This window comes from Mizuhopecten yessoensis, unplaced genomic scaffold (genome assembly GCF_002113885.1).
Source record: "Mizuhopecten yessoensis strain PY_sf001 unplaced genomic scaffold, ASM211388v2 scaffold10903, whole genome shotgun sequence".
Taxonomy (NCBI): Eukaryota; Metazoa; Mollusca; class Bivalvia; order Pectinida; family Pectinidae; genus Mizuhopecten; species Mizuhopecten yessoensis.
Genome location: NW_018408779.1, coordinates 433390 through 454206, shown reverse-complemented (window position 1 = coordinate 454206; position 20817 = coordinate 433390). Strand labels below are relative to the sequence as shown.

Below are 20817 nucleotides of genomic sequence, written 5' to 3'. Positions count from 1 at the left end.
ATTACAACACAGAAACAATCACAGACCCACCACTGTCACCAAACAGTTACAATTACAGCCCCACCACTGTCACCACAAAGACAAGTAACAATTACAGGCCCACCACTGTCACCACACAGTAACAATTACAGCCCCACCACTGTCACCAAACAGTAATAATTACAGCCCCACCACTGTCACCACAAAAACAAGTAACAATTACAGTCCCACCACTGTCACCACAAAGACAAGTAACAATTACAGCCCCACCACTCTCACCACAAAAACAAGTAACAATTACAGTCCCACCACTGTCACCACAAAAACAAGTAACAATTACACTCCCACCACCGTCACCACAAAGACAAGTAATAATTACAGTCCCACCACTGTCCCCACAAAGACAAGTAACAATTACAGCCCCACCTCTCTCACCACAAAAACAAGTAACAATTACAGACCCACCACTGTCACCACACAGTAACAATTACAGCCCCACCCCTGTCACCACAAAGACAAGTAACAATTACAGGCCAACCACTGTCACCACAAAAACAAGTAACGATTACAGTCCCACCACTGTCACCACAAGGACAAGTAAAAATTACAGTCCCACCACTGTCACCACACAGAAATGTAATAATAACAGTCCCACCACTGTCACCACACAGACAAGTACCAATTACTGTCCCGTCACTGTCACAACACAGACCACTTCGAGTTTATTTTCTTTGACATTACATCACCATATCCCTTATATATATTACCTGGTTCTTAGATAGATTATGTCACTTCTGTTGAAATGCACACCCTGTGAAGTCGATACCATCCAGTTTGATTGGTCATTGCGTTTGTACTCAACCGAAAGTCCTTGGAAAGTTACAGTCGGGAAAACAATGTCGTTCTCAATTCTGAAATATGATAATAAACGTCAAATCATAAAATATGATACACAATCGTATGTTGAAAACAAATACTTCGTTTGTGTTATGTTTCACAATGAAATCGACTATTACAAGTATTGTTACGGTTGAGGAATATTCTCCACATAGACCAACATGAGACAACTGTGATTTCAGCGGTCATGCAAATCAGCTTACCGTAAAGTGTGATCGCAATGATAAATCACGTGTAATAGCAGGATACATTGCTATTTCTCCGAAGAAAAGCGCATAAACAAAGGCAAATGAATGCACTAAACATATTTAAAAGAAATACCTAGCTCCCGGTGGAGGAACGCGGTATTGGATGCCCTGTGCATCCAGACGACTGAGCTCCTTCGTTCCGAGACTTTCAGCAAATACTTTCCAGTCGGCCATAATGGCTGACCTCCGGTCCGACTCGTCATCAATGTCTTCCCATGATGCCCGGTGCCAACCTCTTTCCGCCACAGCCAAAAGTCGCGGAAAAATCATGTAGTCGAACAGTTGACTGGATAGCACAGTTTCGGACCATAAATGTCCTTGGAGACCTAAAATGACATGGTAACTGTGTATTGATCTAGAGGAAGACGTGTATTGTGATACATCAATCGGTCAATCGTTATATCTAAAACCACCAACGTCTCCAGTTTTATAGGTATAACGCTAAACTCACCTGTCAGTTGACAAACCTTCCGTCATTACGCCAATATCACATGTCACACAGCCAATATCACATGTCATACAGCAAATATCACATGTCATACAGCCAATATCACATGTCATACAGTCAATTTCACATGTAAATCCACTAAACTCACCTCTGAATCCGTAAAAAGCACCTTCCATACCGCCAATATCATTGAATCATTGAATCACCGTCCATATCACCTGCTATGTGTACACTGTCCATGTTAACTGCCGCACCATCGATATCACCTGTCACATCCTCAATATCATATCACATATAACACCACCAATATTACCTGTTATAACGTCAAACTCACCTATGATATTTTCTGGTCTTTTTAACGGTGGGCATCCAGAGTTGTCCTGCTTACAAACTTCTGCTTTTGTGATTATCTCCCCTGATCTTTTCACGTCGACGTTTTTGAACATGTCACTAGTTACGTAGCCAAATGTTTTGAATGTGTCGGTGAACCTCGGGCCCCAGTACAGGCCTCTCTCTTCCGGGTCAGGTTCGTACGGGTGGTCGAAGTACAGATGGGTCACGTGGGACAGTACCACCTAGCACAGAGATAGGACAGAAAATCAAAGAAGCTGACAAATAAGTTAACTACACTGTCAACTGAGTAGTCAATACATTTAATGTTGCATCTTTTCCACTTGATATTCTTTTACCTTTAACAAGTTTATTTTTGAAACGTGACTTTACCTTGTAACCTTGATTGGCTAGGCTATAAGCCCGTTTGGCAGCTCCCCATTCCCACACGTTGTCCCAGGCATTGGCCATTACGGCACCGTTCTGGAACATGTTTCTACGAAATGGGTTCCCCGCCCCATCCATCCAGCCATCCTCCCAGCCTGATAATGATAGGTTACGGTTGAATGCAAGTTCTGAAGTTTTGTTAAGGAAATAAAGTTTAAGGTACTTGGAGTCATCACTAGGCGGAAGTACCGACAGGATATTCTTACAAGCGGTAGAATTTACCCAAGCACCCAACGGAACTTCGTCTCCGCCGTAGTGGTAAATGTTCAATGGCTGGCCGGCCTGTACGTGCATCTCTTGTATCTCATCCATAACCTTGGCGATAAATCTGTACGTGGAGTTGATACACGGGTTAATGGCGTTGTCTGAAAACATCTGTACTGAAAAATAACGTGATGTATCATCCGGGTCGATAAGGCGGAACTCAGACGCAGCCGTGACGTTACTCGGCTCTAAGTTCCGGAATCGTTTTTCCATCGCGATAATAGCTGCGCGAGCATGTCCAGGTGTATCTACTTCCGGAATCACTTCTATGTGGCGCTCGTTGGCAAAGCGCACGATTTCTAGATAGTCTTCCTTAGTAAGAAATCCTGAGCCTGAGGTGACGTTATGAGGACCAGAGCCAAGTTGAGGCCATAGACATTGGTCCTCATTGGGATCATGACAACGATTTGAAGCTACCTATAATGCAAAAATAGAACATATGAAAACTAAAGCAGGTTTATACACGAATCGTGTCCCAAACCTCATTTATAAAAGAACACTGCCACTAAAATATACAGTACTGAAAACATGACAATGACATTTGATCTTGATACATATATACGAATACCTGAGTGAGTTCCGGAAGTCCTGGGATTTCTATTCTCCAACCCTCGTCATCAGCAAGATGGAGGTGTAACTTGTTCAGTTTGTACGCTGCCATAGCGGTCATTAATCGCATGAGGTCATTCTTATCGTGGAAGTTTCTTGCAAGATCAATGTACATTCCACGAAATTCAAAGTGAGGTTCATCTGAGATGGTGATTTCCGGTATCTGCTCGTCGTCATTACCAGCCAGAAGACTGGCCAATGACTGACCACCATAAAAGAGACCAGCCTTGTGATTCGCCAGGATAACGACGGTCCCCTCATCTCGATTGACGGTCAGTACGTAACTTTCGGGGGAGACAGTCAGGGTCGGGTCAAGGTCGAGAAATATTGTGTTTCTCACTTTCACATTGGAGTCGTTAAAAGGCAAATGAATGAGATCTACAATTATAGAAGTGTACATATTAGTTTATATATCCAATATACTACTGGCGGTAAACATACACTACATATAAAATATGAATAAACTGCATACCTTTATAGTATATAAACATTTTATAAACAGTATTCCTACAGTCCTATAACACCACCCATGTTAAAACACAAAGACATACACAAACATCGTGTATGAAATCAAGAAAATATGCAACGAAACATACAAGGGTATAGAAAAAAAGAGAAATCAAGAATGGATTCGTCCTGGTAGCGAGTAACTGAGAGGTGAGTATTAAAGAACAAAGGTGATGATGCAAAATCAGAAAGGATAAGATCAAGTCTTCTAAGACTGCAATTGTAACTTGTCTGTGTGGTGACAGTGGTGGGACAGTAATTGTTACTTGTTTGTGTGGTGACAGGCGGGGCAAAAGAAGCACAAGAAACGGCAAACAACGGAAACATGAAGGGGCGCACGATGTGACCAAATTCTGTACGAAGACAGTTAAAGTGGAGTAATAGATGGAACAGAATGGTAAGGTGTGAAAACTGGTGTAAAACCAGGGGGTTTATATATCAGGATGTTTGTTTCTCCTCATAATAGATAATACGAAATAACAGCTAGTAACAATACGGGCATAAGATGGAAAACGACAACAAAGTTAGAATATCTAGACTTTGCAGATGAGATCCCTATATTATCCAGCACCAGTGAACAGACGTAAGATAACGTGAATGTACAGCTACGCTGTACTTGAGAGTAATGGTTAGTAAGACAGGAGGCTAAACGAAGATTGTCATCGAAGAAGGAGAATCTATCAGACAAGAGAAGCATTACACAAACGAATTAAGATCTGAAGAATGAACCAAATTAACGGGAAAACTAGAATAATGCTGTTCATTATAGCGATGCTCCTAAACAGCTGCGATGCATGGACAATGACAAAGGGAGATGACAAACTACTTGACACCTTCCAACAAAAGTGCCCCGGAAAGATTCCAAAAAATCTACTCGCCGAGAAAACAGTCCATTGAAAAAGGGAGAGAAACAGCTTGTATATACATGTATATGAAATTATTTTGTTGATAGGAAATGGCTTCATAAGTTGCTATAACTTGTGTCAAATCCTTTGTACCAATTTTGGACAATAAAATATGTTTAAAGTAAAAACAAAAACAAAAAAACAGCGGGGCTACATAAAATCAGCACCTTAATATAGAAACGCCGCTTGCAGTGACTTACCTCCCAGGTATTTTCCTTCTGGGGCAGTTTCTTTACTTCCGGTCCGTATTTGCCAAGTTCCGGTTCGCACGCTGACAAATTGGCTGCTGGTTTCTGTGATACGTTTTGGTGTTGGTATGATGTATTGTTTCTTTGTTGACTGTCCCGCCGTGTTCTCTCCGTACCTCGTGGTCCGATCACGTGGTGTGTACGGATTATACTGATCTGTTCTGTACCGCTTCCACTGTCTGACGGAGGTAAAATCCTCAACAAAGCGACTTCCGAATGCTGTACTATTTATAAGTCTACTTTCTAACCCGTCAGATGCTATGTACCAGTTCGGGGGTACGTCCGACCTACTTACTGCCCAATTGTCGCCAAAAAACACAACTTCTCTGGTTTCCATTGAATTCAGGCTAGCAAAGGTTGCTGTAGGCGCCATACCGAAGAGACATCCGGTCACATGATGTAATCTGACCCCTTGACCTGGAACTTCGTACCCTCCGGGGCGAGGGAGGTGTTCACCCTCCAACATGAAAAAGCTATAAAAGTATATTGTCCAGTTATCTCCCCTGATATGCTGGTTTCCGGCGTTTTTTAGTGTGATGACAAATTTGTGTCTCCCGCCATCATACTCGAGATTATCCTCAACCTTGACTTTGATATCAAGGTTAGACGATATGAAATCTAGGTCAGGCTGTGATACTGAAGCGAGGGAGAGATCTACAAAGGAAAGAGAAAATAAAATATCGAATAAAGAATATCATCATTGTACATATATATTCTATTACCAAAGGCAGATATCACCGATTAGCTAATCCTTGATTAAGCTCACTTAAGCTCTCTGCGCCCTGTAATATTCCATAGCAAACTCTAAGGTTCAGTGCTTGTCATCTTTTGGATGAGTCAAGAAGACTAGTTTAATCCTTTAATGTACATCAACAGAATATCGCGGTCGCGTATCGGTAAAATTGAGTGGCTTTGAAATCGGGTGACGCTTCTCTGTAATCTTCAAAGGACAGGTACCAGCCAAGTGATAATCCAGGTGTGCAGAGAGCGAAAGTAAGATTACCCGAGGTACCGGCAGGGAGTGTAAGTGAGATTACCTGAGGTACCGGCAGGGAGTGGTTATTTTGGAAAACAAAATAGATAAATGAATGTGATGCATAATTGACATTTCGATAACCTCTAGATTCACCCATTTAAACATTCTAACTCTAATCTGGGCTGTGTTGCTTGTCTCGTTTTTACACGAGATTTTGCGTCACCTGTGTTGATTGGAGGTTACAAGCCTTTCCTTAAGTACACTCGCCTTTCGTAAACCGATAAGACATTGATCATTCATGTTTACAGTGTCACCTTCTTAGACATAAAAACGTCAATCAATATTTAAATGAAATCGGTATTGTACTGACTGCATGGACATTCTCGGTTATCAGTGATAACGGTAGGAACACGTATTGGTCTTGTTATCCTTGTGCATTTCAACGATCTCCATGTAAATAGTTTAATTGTTCATATTCTGTCATAGTTTCATCGATTTTGAGTTCGAAGTATGCTTGTTTTTCTTTGATAACGTGTTATGTACTTTGATAACGTGTTATGTACTTTGATAACGTGTTATGTACTTTGATAACGTGTTATGTACTTTGATAACGTGTTATGTACTTTGATAACGTGTTATGTACTTTGATAACGTGTTATGTACTTTGATAACGTGTTATGTACTTTGATAACGTGTTATGTACTTTGATAACGTGTTATGTACTTTGATAACGTGTTATGTACTTTGATAACGTGTTATGTACTTTGATAACGTGTTATGTACTTTGATAACGTGTTATGTACTTTGATAACGTGTTATGTACTTTGATAACGTGTTATGTACTTTGATAACGTGTTATGTACTTTGATAACGTGTTATGTACTTTGATAACGTGTTATGTACTTTGATAACGTGTTATGTACTTTGATAACGTGTTATGTACTTTGATAACGTGTTATGTACTTTGATAACGTGTTATGTACTTTGATAACGTGTTATGTACTTTGATAACGTGTTATGTACTTTGATAACGTGTTATGTACTTTGATAACGTGTTATGTACTTTGATAACGTGTTATGTACTTTGATAACGTGTTATGTACTTTGATAACGTGTTATGTACTTTGATAACGTGTTATGTACTTTGATAACGTGTTATGTACTTTGATAACGTGTTATGTACTTTGATAACGTGTTATGTACTTTGATAACGTGTTATGTACTTTGATAACGTGTTATGTACTTTGATAACGTGTTATGTACTTTGATAACGTGTTATGTACTTTGATAACGTGTTATGTACTTTGATAACGTGTTATGTACTTTGATAACGTGTTATGTACTTTGATAACGTGTTATGTACTTTGATAACGTGTTATGTACTTTGATAACGTGTTATGTACTTTGATAACGTGTTATGTACTTTGATAACGTGTTATGTACTTTGATAACGTGTTATGTACTTTGATAACGTGTTATGTACTTTGATAACGTGTTATGTACTTTGATAACGTGTTATGTACTTTGATAACGTGTTATGTACTTTGATAACGTGTTATGTACTTTGATAACGTGTTATGTACTTTGATAACGTGTTATGTACTTTGATAACGTGTTATGAACTTTCTTTCGTTTACTTTTACAAACTATTTTCAATGATGAAGCCTTTCGCACTGTGCACGTATGTTTCTTATCTTATTGACATTTTTGCAAGATGTCGGCCGTAAACAAGCCCCTGATTGGTTATTCTTCTGCTCTGATTGTATTGGGTCGATATATATTTGTGTGATAAATAGATAACTAACCTAGCAGTGCCCTGTACGTGAAGAGAGAGAGATACACGTACTTTGCATATGTATGTTTCCATATCAATGTTTTACGACACTATTGAATATTTTGTATTTGTTCATTTAATCGCTGTTCGTATTTCTTATGGTTCCATGTTTTAGCGGTTTAGATCAACGTTTGGTATAAATGCGACCCCCAATGATGATTTTAACCGAACATTCATTTCAACCCCTAAACAGGTTTAATATATCACAATTCGAGATCAAATATTGCTAAACTGTCACACATTTTCAGGTCCCTGTGCAGGTACTTGTTGAAATAGAGAAGTTGGTTATGCTTTGTTTATCTCGTACAATCTACTACAACAGTGTATATTACACCATACACATGTGTTTACTGAAGCCAGAGAAAACTTGGGCTACATGCAAACTAAACCTCGATCCGGCACAAGATGTTCCGGAAGTGTGTTTTCTGTGTCACATGTGGCAACATTCAGGCTGTGTACCGTCACACCAAGGCTAGTGTTCAAGTCCCCAAAGATTTTATGAAAATCTTTTAAGAGTAAATCAAGTGATTTTTAACAACCTTTAAACCGGATGTGACGTACATCTAGGAACGATTTGTTTACACTGCCATTATTGACTACTAACACATAGCGATGTCTTACTGAACAGGACAATGATATACCTGAATCTCAACACCAGACAGGTCGGGGATTGAGAACAGACATACCTGCTGTTACCCAATGCATGATTGAACGGGGTGACTAATCGGGAACCCATTGCAGAATTGGAAATCTGCGTGTTTGCCCTCTATTTGGGGACACAAAAGCTACCAAAATAAATCTGATGCACCTAATTGCAATAGGAATTATCGTAAGAGGCCGGGACATTACAAAGTCCTTAACAATAGTATACTGTGATGGGTGCCTTAGGCCTGGTATTTCAGTGAGATAGCGCTATAAAGTCGGCATCAGGTCCACGTTACATGTATCATAAGGAGACAATTACATCAACATACCATGCCTCCAGCATTCATACCCACATAAACGCATACACAGTTCATATGAGGGCACGTCCTCAAATGACCTTGGTTGTTGATAGGACGTTAAACCCTTTTAAACCGCTAAACCATTTTAACACCAGATCTAGATCTGTTGACGGATGTAACATGATGTAGACTGAAGCCTCATAGCTAGCATCCTCGATACTCCAGGGGTAACGCTCATGTCGCTCTCTGTACCCGTGGAATTTCTCTTTTTGTATATGGATATCGTTTCAGTTAACATCAGCACACGACAGGATTGCCTGCAGATACCCCTCGGTACTCATGTCGGATAAAAACAACATTTTAAAGCTAAATGATCCTTGTTGCATGGCAGGCAAAACAGTGTAGTTTTTCATACATACAGGTACTTTGCCTTCGTTTTAGGTATAACTATACTGGGCTAGGAAGCTGCTGTTGCTTAGGCAGCACTGTGGGTTAAAACGATAGTAATTTGATCGGAGCGGTAGGGTTCGAACCTCGATCACAGCCTATATGATTTCTGGCAACTTTAATTTTCTGTTTAGGACTTATACCTGATACAAAAAGTACTGCGTCCAAGTTTACTAGCAAAAATGCTGACACATCTATATCCATGATATTTGCCCAACGATCACGTCATTAAGAGTACCATTCAATCCGAAAGTGTAACAGTAATCCAGGTCTTCGTGTCTGTAAATCGTTGGAAGTGTTTGAATGTACTTAGCATGTGCCTGTTTGTAGCCAATGAATAACAATGTTGTCGCTGGTGTTGTAAATAATGAGGTATCTAGTTCGATAAAAACTGTAAACAAAGGTCGGGTTAGAATAAAGGTAAACGTACGAAATCATGATATATGACTCCTAGATTGCCGCCAATAAGACAGGAAATACAATAACAGAAAACTCAAATTTTAAAGGAACAAGAGGCGCATAGGGTTGTGGCTAGACCCAGGGTCAATTATAATATCATGACTGCATTCGTTCGTCTCTTTATGCCCAACAATTGTATACATAGTTATGGGGTGGGGATCTCAACTGTTTCCAAGCTGTGACTCAAAAACTAGATCCCTAGGGCTGTGGCCAGACCCCAGGATCAATTCTAATATCATGACTGCATTCGTTCGTCTCTTTATGCCCAACAATTGTATACATAGTTTTGGGGTGGGGATCTTAACAATTTCGAAGTTATAACCCTTTGGTTAAGTCTCCAAGGGTGGGGCAGACCCCAAGGCCATCCCGGAAGAAATATGTGCATTCATCTCTTTATACTCAGCTGTTTCCATGCTGTGACTAAGAAACTGATCCCAAGGGGTTCATTCAGACCCACGGGTCTATTCTAATACCATGACTACTTTTGTCTCTTTATGCCAAGCATTTGTATATATAGTTCTGGGGTCGGGATCTGAACCGTTTCAAAGTTATGACCTATGGACTATGTCTCAAAGGGTGGGGCCAGACCCTAGGCCATCCTGGAAGCAAATGTGCATGCATNTTTGTGTGATAAATAGATAACTAACCTAGCAGTGCCCTGTACGTGAAGAGAGAGAGATACACGTACTTTGCATATGTATGTTTCCATATCAATGTTTTACGACACTATTGAATATTTTGTATTTGTTCATTTAATCGCTGTTCGTATTTCTTATGGTTCCATGTTTTAGCGGTTTAGATCAACGTTTGGTATAAATGCGACCCCCAATGATGATTTTAACCGAACATTCATTTCAACCCCTAAACAGGTTTAATATATCACAATTCGAGATCAAATATTGCTAAACTGTCACACATTTTCAGGTCCCTGTGCAGGTACTTGTTGAAATAGAGAAGTTGGTTATGCTTTGTTTATCTCGTACAATCTACTACAACAGTGTATATTACACCATACACATGTGTTTACTGAAGCCAGAGAAAACTTGGGCTACATGCAAACTAAACCTCGATCCGGCACAAGATGTTCCGGAAGTGTGTTTTCTGTGTCACATGTGGCAACATTCAGGCTGTGTACCGTCACACCAAGGCTAGTGTTCAAGTCCCCAAAGATTTTATGAAAATCTTTTAAGAGTAAATCAAGTGATTTTTAACAACCTTTAAACCGGATGTGACGTACATCTAGGAACGATTTGTTTACACTGCCATTATTGACTACTAACACATAGCGATGTCTTACTGAACAGGACAATGATATACCTGAATCTCAACACCAGACAGGTCGGGGATTGAGAACAGACATACCTGCTGTTACCCAATGCATGATTGAACGGGGTGACTAATCGGGAACCCATTGCAGAATTGGAAATCTGCGTGTTTGCCCTCTATTTGGGGACACAAAAGCTACCAAAATAAATCTGATGCACCTAATTGCAATAGGAATTATCGTAAGAGGCCGGGACATTACAAAGTCCTTAACAATAGTATACTGTGATGGGTGCCTTAGGCCTGGTATTTCAGTGAGATAGCGCTATAAAGTCGGCATCAGGTCCACGTTACATGTATCATAAGGAGACAATTACATCAACATACCATGCCTCCAGCATTCATACCCACATAAACGCATACACAGTTCATATGAGGGCACGTCCTCAAATGACCTTGGTTGTTGATAGGACGTTAAACCCTTTTAAACCGCTAAACCATTTTAACACCAGATCTAGATCTGTTGACGGATGTAACATGATGTAGACTGAAGCCTCATAGCTAGCATCCTCGATACTCCAGGGGTAACGCTCATGTCGCTCTCTGTACCCGTGGAATTTCTCTTTTTGTATATGGATATCGTTTCAGTTAACATCAGCACACGACAGGATTGCCTGCAGATACCCCTCGGTACTCATGTCGGATAAAAACAACATTTTAAAGCTAAATGATCCTTGTTGCATGGCAGGCAAAACAGTGTAGTTTTTCATACATACAGGTACTTTGCCTTCGTTTTAGGTATAACTATACTGGGCTAGGAAGCTGCTGTTGCTTAGGCAGCACTGTGGGTTAAAACGATAGTAATTTGATCGGAGCGGTAGGGTTCGAACCTCGATCACAGCCTATATGATTTCTGGCAACTTTAATTTTCTGTTTAGGACTTATACCTGATACAAAAAGTACTGCGTCCAAGTTTACTAGCAAAAATGCTGACACATCTATATCCATGATATTTGCCCAACGATCACGTCATTAAGAGTACCATTCAATCCGAAAGTGTAACAGTAATCCAGGTCTTCGTGTCTGTAAATCGTTGGAAGTGTTTGAATGTACTTAGCATGTGCCTGTTTGTAGCCAATGAATAACAATGTTGTCGCTGGTGTTGTAAATAATGAGGTATCTAGTTCGATAAAAACTGTAAACAAAGGTCGGGTTAGAATAAAGGTAAACGTACGAAATCATGATATATGACTCCTAGATTGCCGCCAATAAGACAGGAAATACAATAACAGAAAACTCAAATTTTAAAGGAACAAGAGGCGCATAGGGTTGTGGCTAGACCCAGGGTCAATTATAATATCATGACTGCATTCGTTCGTCTCTTTATGCCCAACAATTGTATACATAGTTATGGGGTGGGGATCTCAACTGTTTCCAAGCTGTGACTCAAAAACTAGATCCCTAGGGCTGTGGCCAGACCCCAGGATCAATTCTAATATCATGACTGCATTCGTTCGTCTCTTTATGCCCAACAATTGTATACATAGTTTTGGGGTGGGGATCTTAACAATTTCGAAGTTATAACCCTTTGGTTAAGTCTCCAAGGGTGGGGCAGACCCCAAGGCCATCCCGGAAGAAATATGTGCATTCATCTCTTTATACTCAGCTGTTTCCATGCTGTGACTAAGAAACTGATCCCAAGGGGTTCATTCAGACCCACGGGTCTATTCTAATACCATGACTACTTTTGTCTCTTTATGCCAAGCATTTGTATATATAGTTCTGGGGTCGGGATCTGAACCGTTTCAAAGTTATGACCTATGGACTATGTCTCAAAGGGTGGGGCCAGACCCTAGGCCATCCTGGAAGCAAATGTGCATGCATCTCTTTATAGTCAACAATTTTTTTCCCCGCAAACTTCGCATGTGTTGGAGGTTTTGTTGGAGCAGATTATAGACTGATCAAATTGAAATCTCGAACCAAATACAAATTTTATATTATGAAAAATATGCAGCCTTGCACTGTTCACTTCAAAATGACAAATACCAATTTTAGTGAAGATCTTTTTTTTTTTTTTTTTATACAAATGTATACATTGTATAAAAATTCATGGCCAGGGACTGGATACTGTGGTCTGCTACATTATATGGAAAGGTTTTTAATTTTAAATTCAATAAAAAAAACCATGAATGTCTAGAAAATGATACGATGAACAAAACGACATGTCAGGTTACCGTGTATTCCCTGAAACTCTGAAAGGTATAAGTAACAAAGGGAAGTAATTGTGAAAATGAAAAGTCCCATAATTCCACGTTTTCTTCAATAAAGTTGCATTTTGTGTTGAATATAGTACTTTGCGTTTCTTTGCATGGAAGCTGGGGGTAGTCAAATCACGTTAATTTTTCGATATTTCTTGTACTTTCTGGTAGTGTAGAGACAAATAAAGAAGCACGACAGTCAAGCAGAGATGTAAATCATATCTGAAACAGGAGGCATGTAATTGTTTTGGTGTAGATGCAAATTATTTACGAAAACAGTCTGCCTAGTACCGCTAAATCTTCATTCGCAACCGCAAATATTGTCTTGACTTGACATTTGCCAGTAGATTATATACATTTATAGGCGAATAGCAATACATGGTACGGCGGATAGCAATACATTGTACGGCGGATAGCAATACATTGTACGGCGGATAGCAATACATTGTACGGCGGATAGGAATGTTTTACATATCTGGTGTATGGCGAATAGTTCGCAGTATACAGTATACTGTATTTAATTGAACACCTTGCCTAAAAGTGATATATTTTGTTAAAGCTTAAACTAAACTAACGTTCCCCAATTACTGTAAATCTCCTACAGTGTAAAATGCACGCACCTTATTGTACCTAAGTTGTAGAACACCACAGATTACAAGAAACAACAATGCACTCAATACAGTTGTACAGGTAGGTCAGAGATTAAAAGGACAGGCCAAAATGATAGATGTGTGTCTGTTTTTCAGCCCTCAAAATATTAGGGTTGCAAAATATTTTTTTAAAGTACCAATTATAAAACAGTTTCAGACCATAATTCAAAAGTGCCTATTAAAAGTTGATGAAAATAAAGTTAAAATAGACTTTGAATTCTTGAGTAGACATTGACTGTTAAAGGTATACATATTTAACACTTTCAGACGTCTGTATTGCCTTTACCACTTGCTGTTTACAGATAACGGTGAATAAATTGAGGATGTTCAAGGTCACAGGGGTCAAATATGTTAAACAAACACTTTAAACGACTTCTTAATTAGCAAAAGGCCAAGGGTGATGATATTTGGCAATTAATAGGCTGGGACGAAGGGCTACCAAGTTTGTTAAAATGAATTACCTTCGCCCATATTCAAGGTCACAGTGGTCAATATATATTTAAATCTTTAAATGACTTGTTCTGTATAACCAAAAGGTCCAGGGTAATGATATTTTGGCAAAAGCATGCTGGGTTGGAAGACTATAAAATCTGTTCAACCTAATGTCCTTGTTCGACATTCAAGGTCACAGGCGTCATGTTTAAATATTTTAATTGGTTCTTATGAATCAAACACTGATATTCTGCCTCTAGCTGAATTTTAGTCCACGTTTAAGATTACAAGTGTGAGATTAATACCAGGTGAGCGATTCAGGTACATTGGGCCTCTTGTTTACCAATACTCAGATCGCATGAAATAGTTTACAAATCATCTGCATCACATACATCATTGTTTATTGTAAAACATCCCGTGTCATGTCTGCGCCTAGCGTCCATGCCTGTTCGGTACTAGCTATATCCGGTGTCAGTCCTACACGGTGATAATGAACAACAGAAATCCTATCCAAATAGATAAACAGTGACATAACATCCAAGATTTCAAAATGTCATGTATATGACATAACAGTCATCTGTTCCCATCCTGATAATACAGATCTGTAGCAATGATCATAAGAAACTGTCCACTGGTCCCATTTTTATACGCCGGTCAAATTTGACGTGAGTATTATGGTATGGCATCGTCCGGCCGGCCGGCCGGCGTAAAGTTTTGTTTGTCCGGCAATCTCCTCCTACATTTATGGACCGATCTCTTTGAAACTTGGTATACATTATAATCATGATATGAAGTTGTGTTTCCTTTCAAAGAATTTTGATTTGAATATTTTCGCAAAAAGTTATTGCCCTTCGTTTACTTCAGTATTTGTTTTTTTTTGTCTGGAGATCTCCTCCTTCAATATTTGATCGATTTCTTTGAAACTTGTTAGGCTTTATTATCATCACATGTTGTTGTGTTTCCCAGAAAAGAATTTTGATTTGACAATTTTTGCAAAAGTTATTGCCCTTTGTTTATTTCAGTATTTGATTTTTGTCCGGCGATCTCCTCCTACATTTTTCGACCGATTTCTTTGAAACTTGGTAGGCTTCATAATCATGATATCAAGTTGTGTTAACGAGTTGGAGACTAATCTTTTGATTAATTAAAGAAAATCGAACATTGACTTTGTAGTGAAAGGTGAGCTTTATAGCATGATAGCTAGCCATTCTTAAGGTGATGCAAATCTTATTTTAATGCAAGTTAATATATAACACTATATGGCATTCGACGGGCGTATATTGTTCCGCCCTACGCTACTCTTTTTAGCTAACCTGGTCCGAAGGTAAATTTATCCATTTCTTTTTCTTTGCCTTTACGGCAGCATCATGCCAGACAAATTGTGAAAAAGGAAATGCCCTTGACCCTTATCTAAGGTCAAAGGGGTCAAATTTGTTAAAACACTCGAACAATTTCTTCAATGTCATGTTGAATAGCTGTTTTACCCGTGTTTAAACAGAGTTATTGCCCTCTACACTTCATTCCATCTGTGACATCCCTTCAGGTGTCACCCCACTAGTAAACATGTACACCCTGATGCTGTGTTCTGATTTTCAATATGGACATTAGCCAAACAAGTACTTATCTTAACAGGTGTGTCTCGAGACAGTCGGTAAACGTACGTGTCCTGTTTCTTAAAACAGCAAAATACTGTAACTTACAGTATCCGCTTATTTAACCAACAAATAGTACAAACACAGGATAACGGCAACGATAACGTCGTCATGTATATTAACTGGATACTTGTTAGCTTAACATCAGCTGAATATATTGATTGTATATGTATTTATGTTGGTCATGGAACGCGACGAAACGACTATTTAACTGCAGTATTTTGTGAATTATGAATACTTACATATAGGATCGGTCAGATTCGGGTGGGTATTTTTAACATTATGATTTTAATGTGCAGTGCTTGTCTGTGTTATGCCCATCTCTGTGGTTTACACGTACCTGATATCCCTCCTTCAGTCCGTTTTTAGGCGTTTGGGTGTCTAGGATAAACAAAACGCGAGCCAACTCTCATGGTCACAGGGGTCAAATGAGTTAAAATATTTGAACAACATTTTTGAACAACCAAAATGCCCAGGGTAATGATAGTTGATATAAAGTTTAGCAAAACAACAGAGGAACACTAGTGGTCGAAATCCCAGGATATATTACAAGGTCGTGAAACTACAAAATCTTGTGACTACCAGAACAGGAATACTAATTGATATCTCATCATTATAAATACATGCAGGCCTATCATCGCATTAACTTACTACCTCTCCTTTAGACCACGGTAATGCTCTTCCTTGTAGTACATGTATCTCTGATAGAATATTTGTAGCCTACCAGTGCTAGTCTTTGCATTGGTTTCCTGTACGATACAGGCCGCCGCAGTACAAAATTTTGATGCACGCATACAAGTCACTAACCGTAACAGCTCCTCGGTATAAATAAGAGCTTGTCACTATTTATCAAACATTACAATCGCTGCTGTCAGAGACACTGTCCTTGTTATGCTTTGCAAAATTACGTACCGTGACCTATTGACCTATGGAAATCAGTGTTACGGGAAGGTTTCAGCCACTTTATAAAACTATTACCATCGTCTATCAGAATGACAAAACCCCTTTCAACATAAAAAAATGGGCTTCAAAACCTACAAAAACCTACATTTTATTTTAATGCATACGTTTAGTTTGTGTGTTCAATGAATGACTTAAAGAAAGTTGAAAGTCATTGTGTATGCATACACATTGTTTTTCAATACTAGGTTCCCTATGTTCACCCGAACAACATCGATGTGCATGCGAATTCTATAGTGTGGATGTTTTTGTATCTGAATGTGTAACTTTAGAATGAATATTTTACATATACATGCAAATGGCCTAAGAGTAAAATAGTAATTTACATAGGGTTTTGGTTTGGTTATGTTTTATTAAACAGCTACATGTGATGTGTTTTTTAAGGTCGACTGCCTTGAGATTTGTAACGTGTGACTGGGCGGTATGGTGTATTTGCCTCCTTACATAAGAACAGATCTGATGCCGACTTTCGAGTGCTTTAATGCATCTCACTAAAATATTATGCCGAAAGCACACAGGTAACATAATACTGACAACTGCTAAACAAGATTTGATGCCGACTTTCGGGTGCTACCTCATTGAAATACCAATTCATTTGAACGAACTTGATAACCCTTTATCCCACCATGCTACTGGCCAAATATATCATCACCCTGGGCATTTTGGTTATTGAGAAGAAGTTGTTTAAAGTTTTTAACATATTTGACCCCTGTGACCTTGAATATGGGTGGAGGTCATTCATTTGAACAAACTTTGTAGCCTTTCATCTCAGCATGCTACTGGCCAAATATATCATCACCCTGGGCATTTTGGTTATTGAGAAGAAGTTGTTTAAAGTTTTTAACATATTTGACCCCTGTGACCTTGAATATGGGTGGAGGTCATTCATTTGAACAAACTTTGTAGCCTTTCATCTCAGCATGCTACTGGCCAAATATATCATCACCCTGGGCATTTTGGTTATTGAGAAGAAGTTGTTTAAAGTTATTAACATATTTTACCCCTGTGACCTTGAATATGGGTGAAGGTCATTCTTTTAAACAAACTTTGTAGCCCTTCATCTCAGCATGCTACTGGCCAAATATCATCACCCAGGGCATTTTGGCTATTCAGAGGAAGTTGTTTAAATGGTTTTTTAAGACCATTGACCCTTGTGACCTTGAATATAATTGAAGGTCAGTCATTTGAACAAACTTGATAGCCCTTCACCCAAGCATGCTACTGGCCAAATATCATCTCCCTGGACAGTTTGGTTATCGAGAAGAAGATGTTTAAAGTTTTTAACATATTTGACCCCTGTGACCTTGAAAATAGGTGATGGTCATTACTTCTAACAAACTTTGTAGCCCTTCATCTCAGTTTGCTTCTGGCCAAATATCGACACACAAGGCCTTTCGGTTATTAAGAAGAAGTCGTTTGAAGTAAAATATTGACGCCGGACGACGGACGACGGACGGACGGACGACGGACGCCGCGCCACGGCATAAGCTCACTTGCCACTTCGTGCCAGGTGAGCTAAAAACGATATCTATGTATTGCCCTAGTGGTAAGGAAACGCGATGTTTTGTTTCCCTGAAAATGATCCTATTTCACAAGGGTCAAAATAGAACCATAATACGGCATTAAAGATTATTAGGCTTGTAAGTCATATACATGTTGTCCGATCAAGTCTCTCGGAACTTTGGGGTGATACTTCTGACTCATGTTTCTAGATTGAATTTAAATGAAGAAAATATGTCCAAGAAACCCGAACTCTAAAGGGAAAGTCCTGTGATCAATTATAATCCACGAAGATTTTTAAAAACTGCACACCATGCATATACCGATTGCTTTAGATTTTTAGTAACATATAAGATATAGCGGTTTGACGTTTAAATACCGTGTTTTTCAGTCGTATGGCAGAAAATCGATTTTTTTTCTCAAGTGCGAAGAACGAGTAAAACAATCAATGTACATTGTATTCCGACATCATAGTGAAAAGTATATGGTACTCAAAAGATTAACGGGGTTTTCGTTAAGTACCATATATATCTAACATTTCTATAAAGGAACTATAAAACAATGCATCCAAACGTTGCCGATTATATTGCAGCAAAAAGGGTGTGCCGTTCAGACGAGTCAGTTCTAAACGTGAAGATCTAACATGTAGTGTACGTAGTGAATCACTGTAGTGATTAGACTGTGCCGTTCAGACGAGTCAGTTCTAACCGTGGTGATCTAACATGTAGTGTACGTAGTGAATCACTGTAGTGATTGTTTAGATCTATAGCAAATTGGTTGTTTCTGATATTCACTGGTAAAACTGTAATGCATAAATATAACACATTAATGATTAAAGACGTACTGTTGTTTATCAAATGTTAGGAATATGATATAGTCATATCGTTCAGATAAAGTAGTAGACAGTCTTATTAACAATAATATCTTTTCAGGAAAAGACATACACAGCAAAACAATTTCATTATATATATTCGGTAATTTACAAAGCTGATATCTATGACTTACGAATTGTTCCTTACCCCGGCATAGCTCATTAAAGCCATAGAAGGCGTATTTCCAATGGAGTCCCATAGCGGCGTAGATGTACACTGTACTATAATGAATATGTATGTACAATTTCAGATATAGTGAAAATGACTAGATAAAAGACATAGCAAAACTTAATTGGTTTAAGGCGATGTAGTAGCCATAAGTAGAAATACAAAAATTCGTTTTCAAACCTTTTTTTTTAATTTGTCTAGACAGTGTGTTTTTTTAACTTGAATTTTGAAGTTGTTTATAGTTTTGACTTTTTTATGTAATCATGAAGATTATTCCAGTCTTTTGATGCACTATAGAGGAACGCTGAGGATTCTTGCCCTTTCACACTTTTGGTTCTGAAATGCATTAGACTCGATCATGTTTAATACACACAGTCCTTAATTGGTGAGGTTTCTTTGAAATAGGGCGGACATTTATTGTGGACGTCGCTATTGAAGACATGGTTGAGTTCGAGTTGTGTTACTCGTTAACTTTTCATCGAGCATGTTGAGGTTGGGAAGTTCTCTATATATATGTACTTCTTGTCCTGTTTGGATCCAAATCGAACAACTTGATTTGAATTTTATCTCTATAGTCTATCTGTAAGCCCTACAAACCATGATGTACAGGCATAGTCAAAGCGACATTGGATGAGAGCAGACTAGAGAGGGTTTCCTAGCTTTATGTGAAAGACAGTTGCTATTCCTGTACAAAAAAAAATCAAAAAATCTCTGATTCACTTTCTTCATAACATTGTTTCCTATTAGTTAACCAGATCGAAATTCATCTAATTGTACACCGAGGAATTAAACTTCTGCCTGAGGTTCAATCTTGTGGCCATGATCTCGTGGCCATGACAGCTCTGATAAAGAATTTCGGTTTCTCATGTGAAATCTGATGGGGTGAATGCTAGGTCTCCCCTGATATAGGTACAGACACCACCTCCTAACCGGCTCCTGTCTCCCCTGATATAGGTACAGACACCACCTCCTACCCAGCTCCTGTCTCCCCTGTTATAGTACAGACACCACCTCCTGCCCGGCTCCTGTCTCCCCTGCCCGGCTCCTGTCTCCCCTGATATCGGTACAGACCCCACCTCCTGCCCGGCTCCTGTCTCCCCTGATATAGTACAGACACCCCCTCCTGCCTGGCTCCCGTCTCCCCTGCCCGGCTCCTGTCTCCCCTGATATCGGTACAGACACCACCTCCTGCCCGGCTCCTGTCTCCCCTGGTATAGTACAGACACCACCTCCTGCCCGGCTCCTGTCCCCCCTGATATAGGTACAGACACCATCTCCTGCCCGGCTCCTGTCTCCACTGATATAGGTACAGACACCACCTCCTGTCCGGCTCCTGTCTCCACTGATATAGGTACAGACACCACCTCCTGACCGGCTCCTGTCTCTCCTGATGTAGGTACAGACACCACCTCCTGCCCGGCTCCTGTCTCTCCTGATGTAGGTACAGACACCACCTCCTGCCCGGCTCCTGTCTCCCCTGATATAGGTACAGACACCACCTCCTGCCCGGCTCCTGTCTC

General features: G+C 39.5%; 1 protein-coding gene across 1 annotated transcript in view; it reads right to left on the bottom strand.

The window, feature by feature from the left end:
- Positions 1-20817, bottom strand: part of LOC110463418 — a 59183-nt gene that overhangs the window by 22338 nt on the left and 16028 nt on the right. Inside the window, exons 2-7 of the mRNA XM_021518001.1 lie at positions 4835-5536; positions 3182-3600; positions 2296-3030; positions 1907-2147; positions 1198-1450; positions 747-890 (exon numbers count right to left, since the gene is read on the bottom strand). Coding sequence (XP_021373676.1) covers positions 747-890; positions 1198-1450; positions 1907-2147; positions 2296-3030; positions 3182-3600; positions 4835-5536 — 2494 coding nt within the window. The remainder of the gene's footprint in view (positions 1-746; positions 891-1197; positions 1451-1906; positions 2148-2295; positions 3031-3181; positions 3601-4834; positions 5537-20817) is intronic.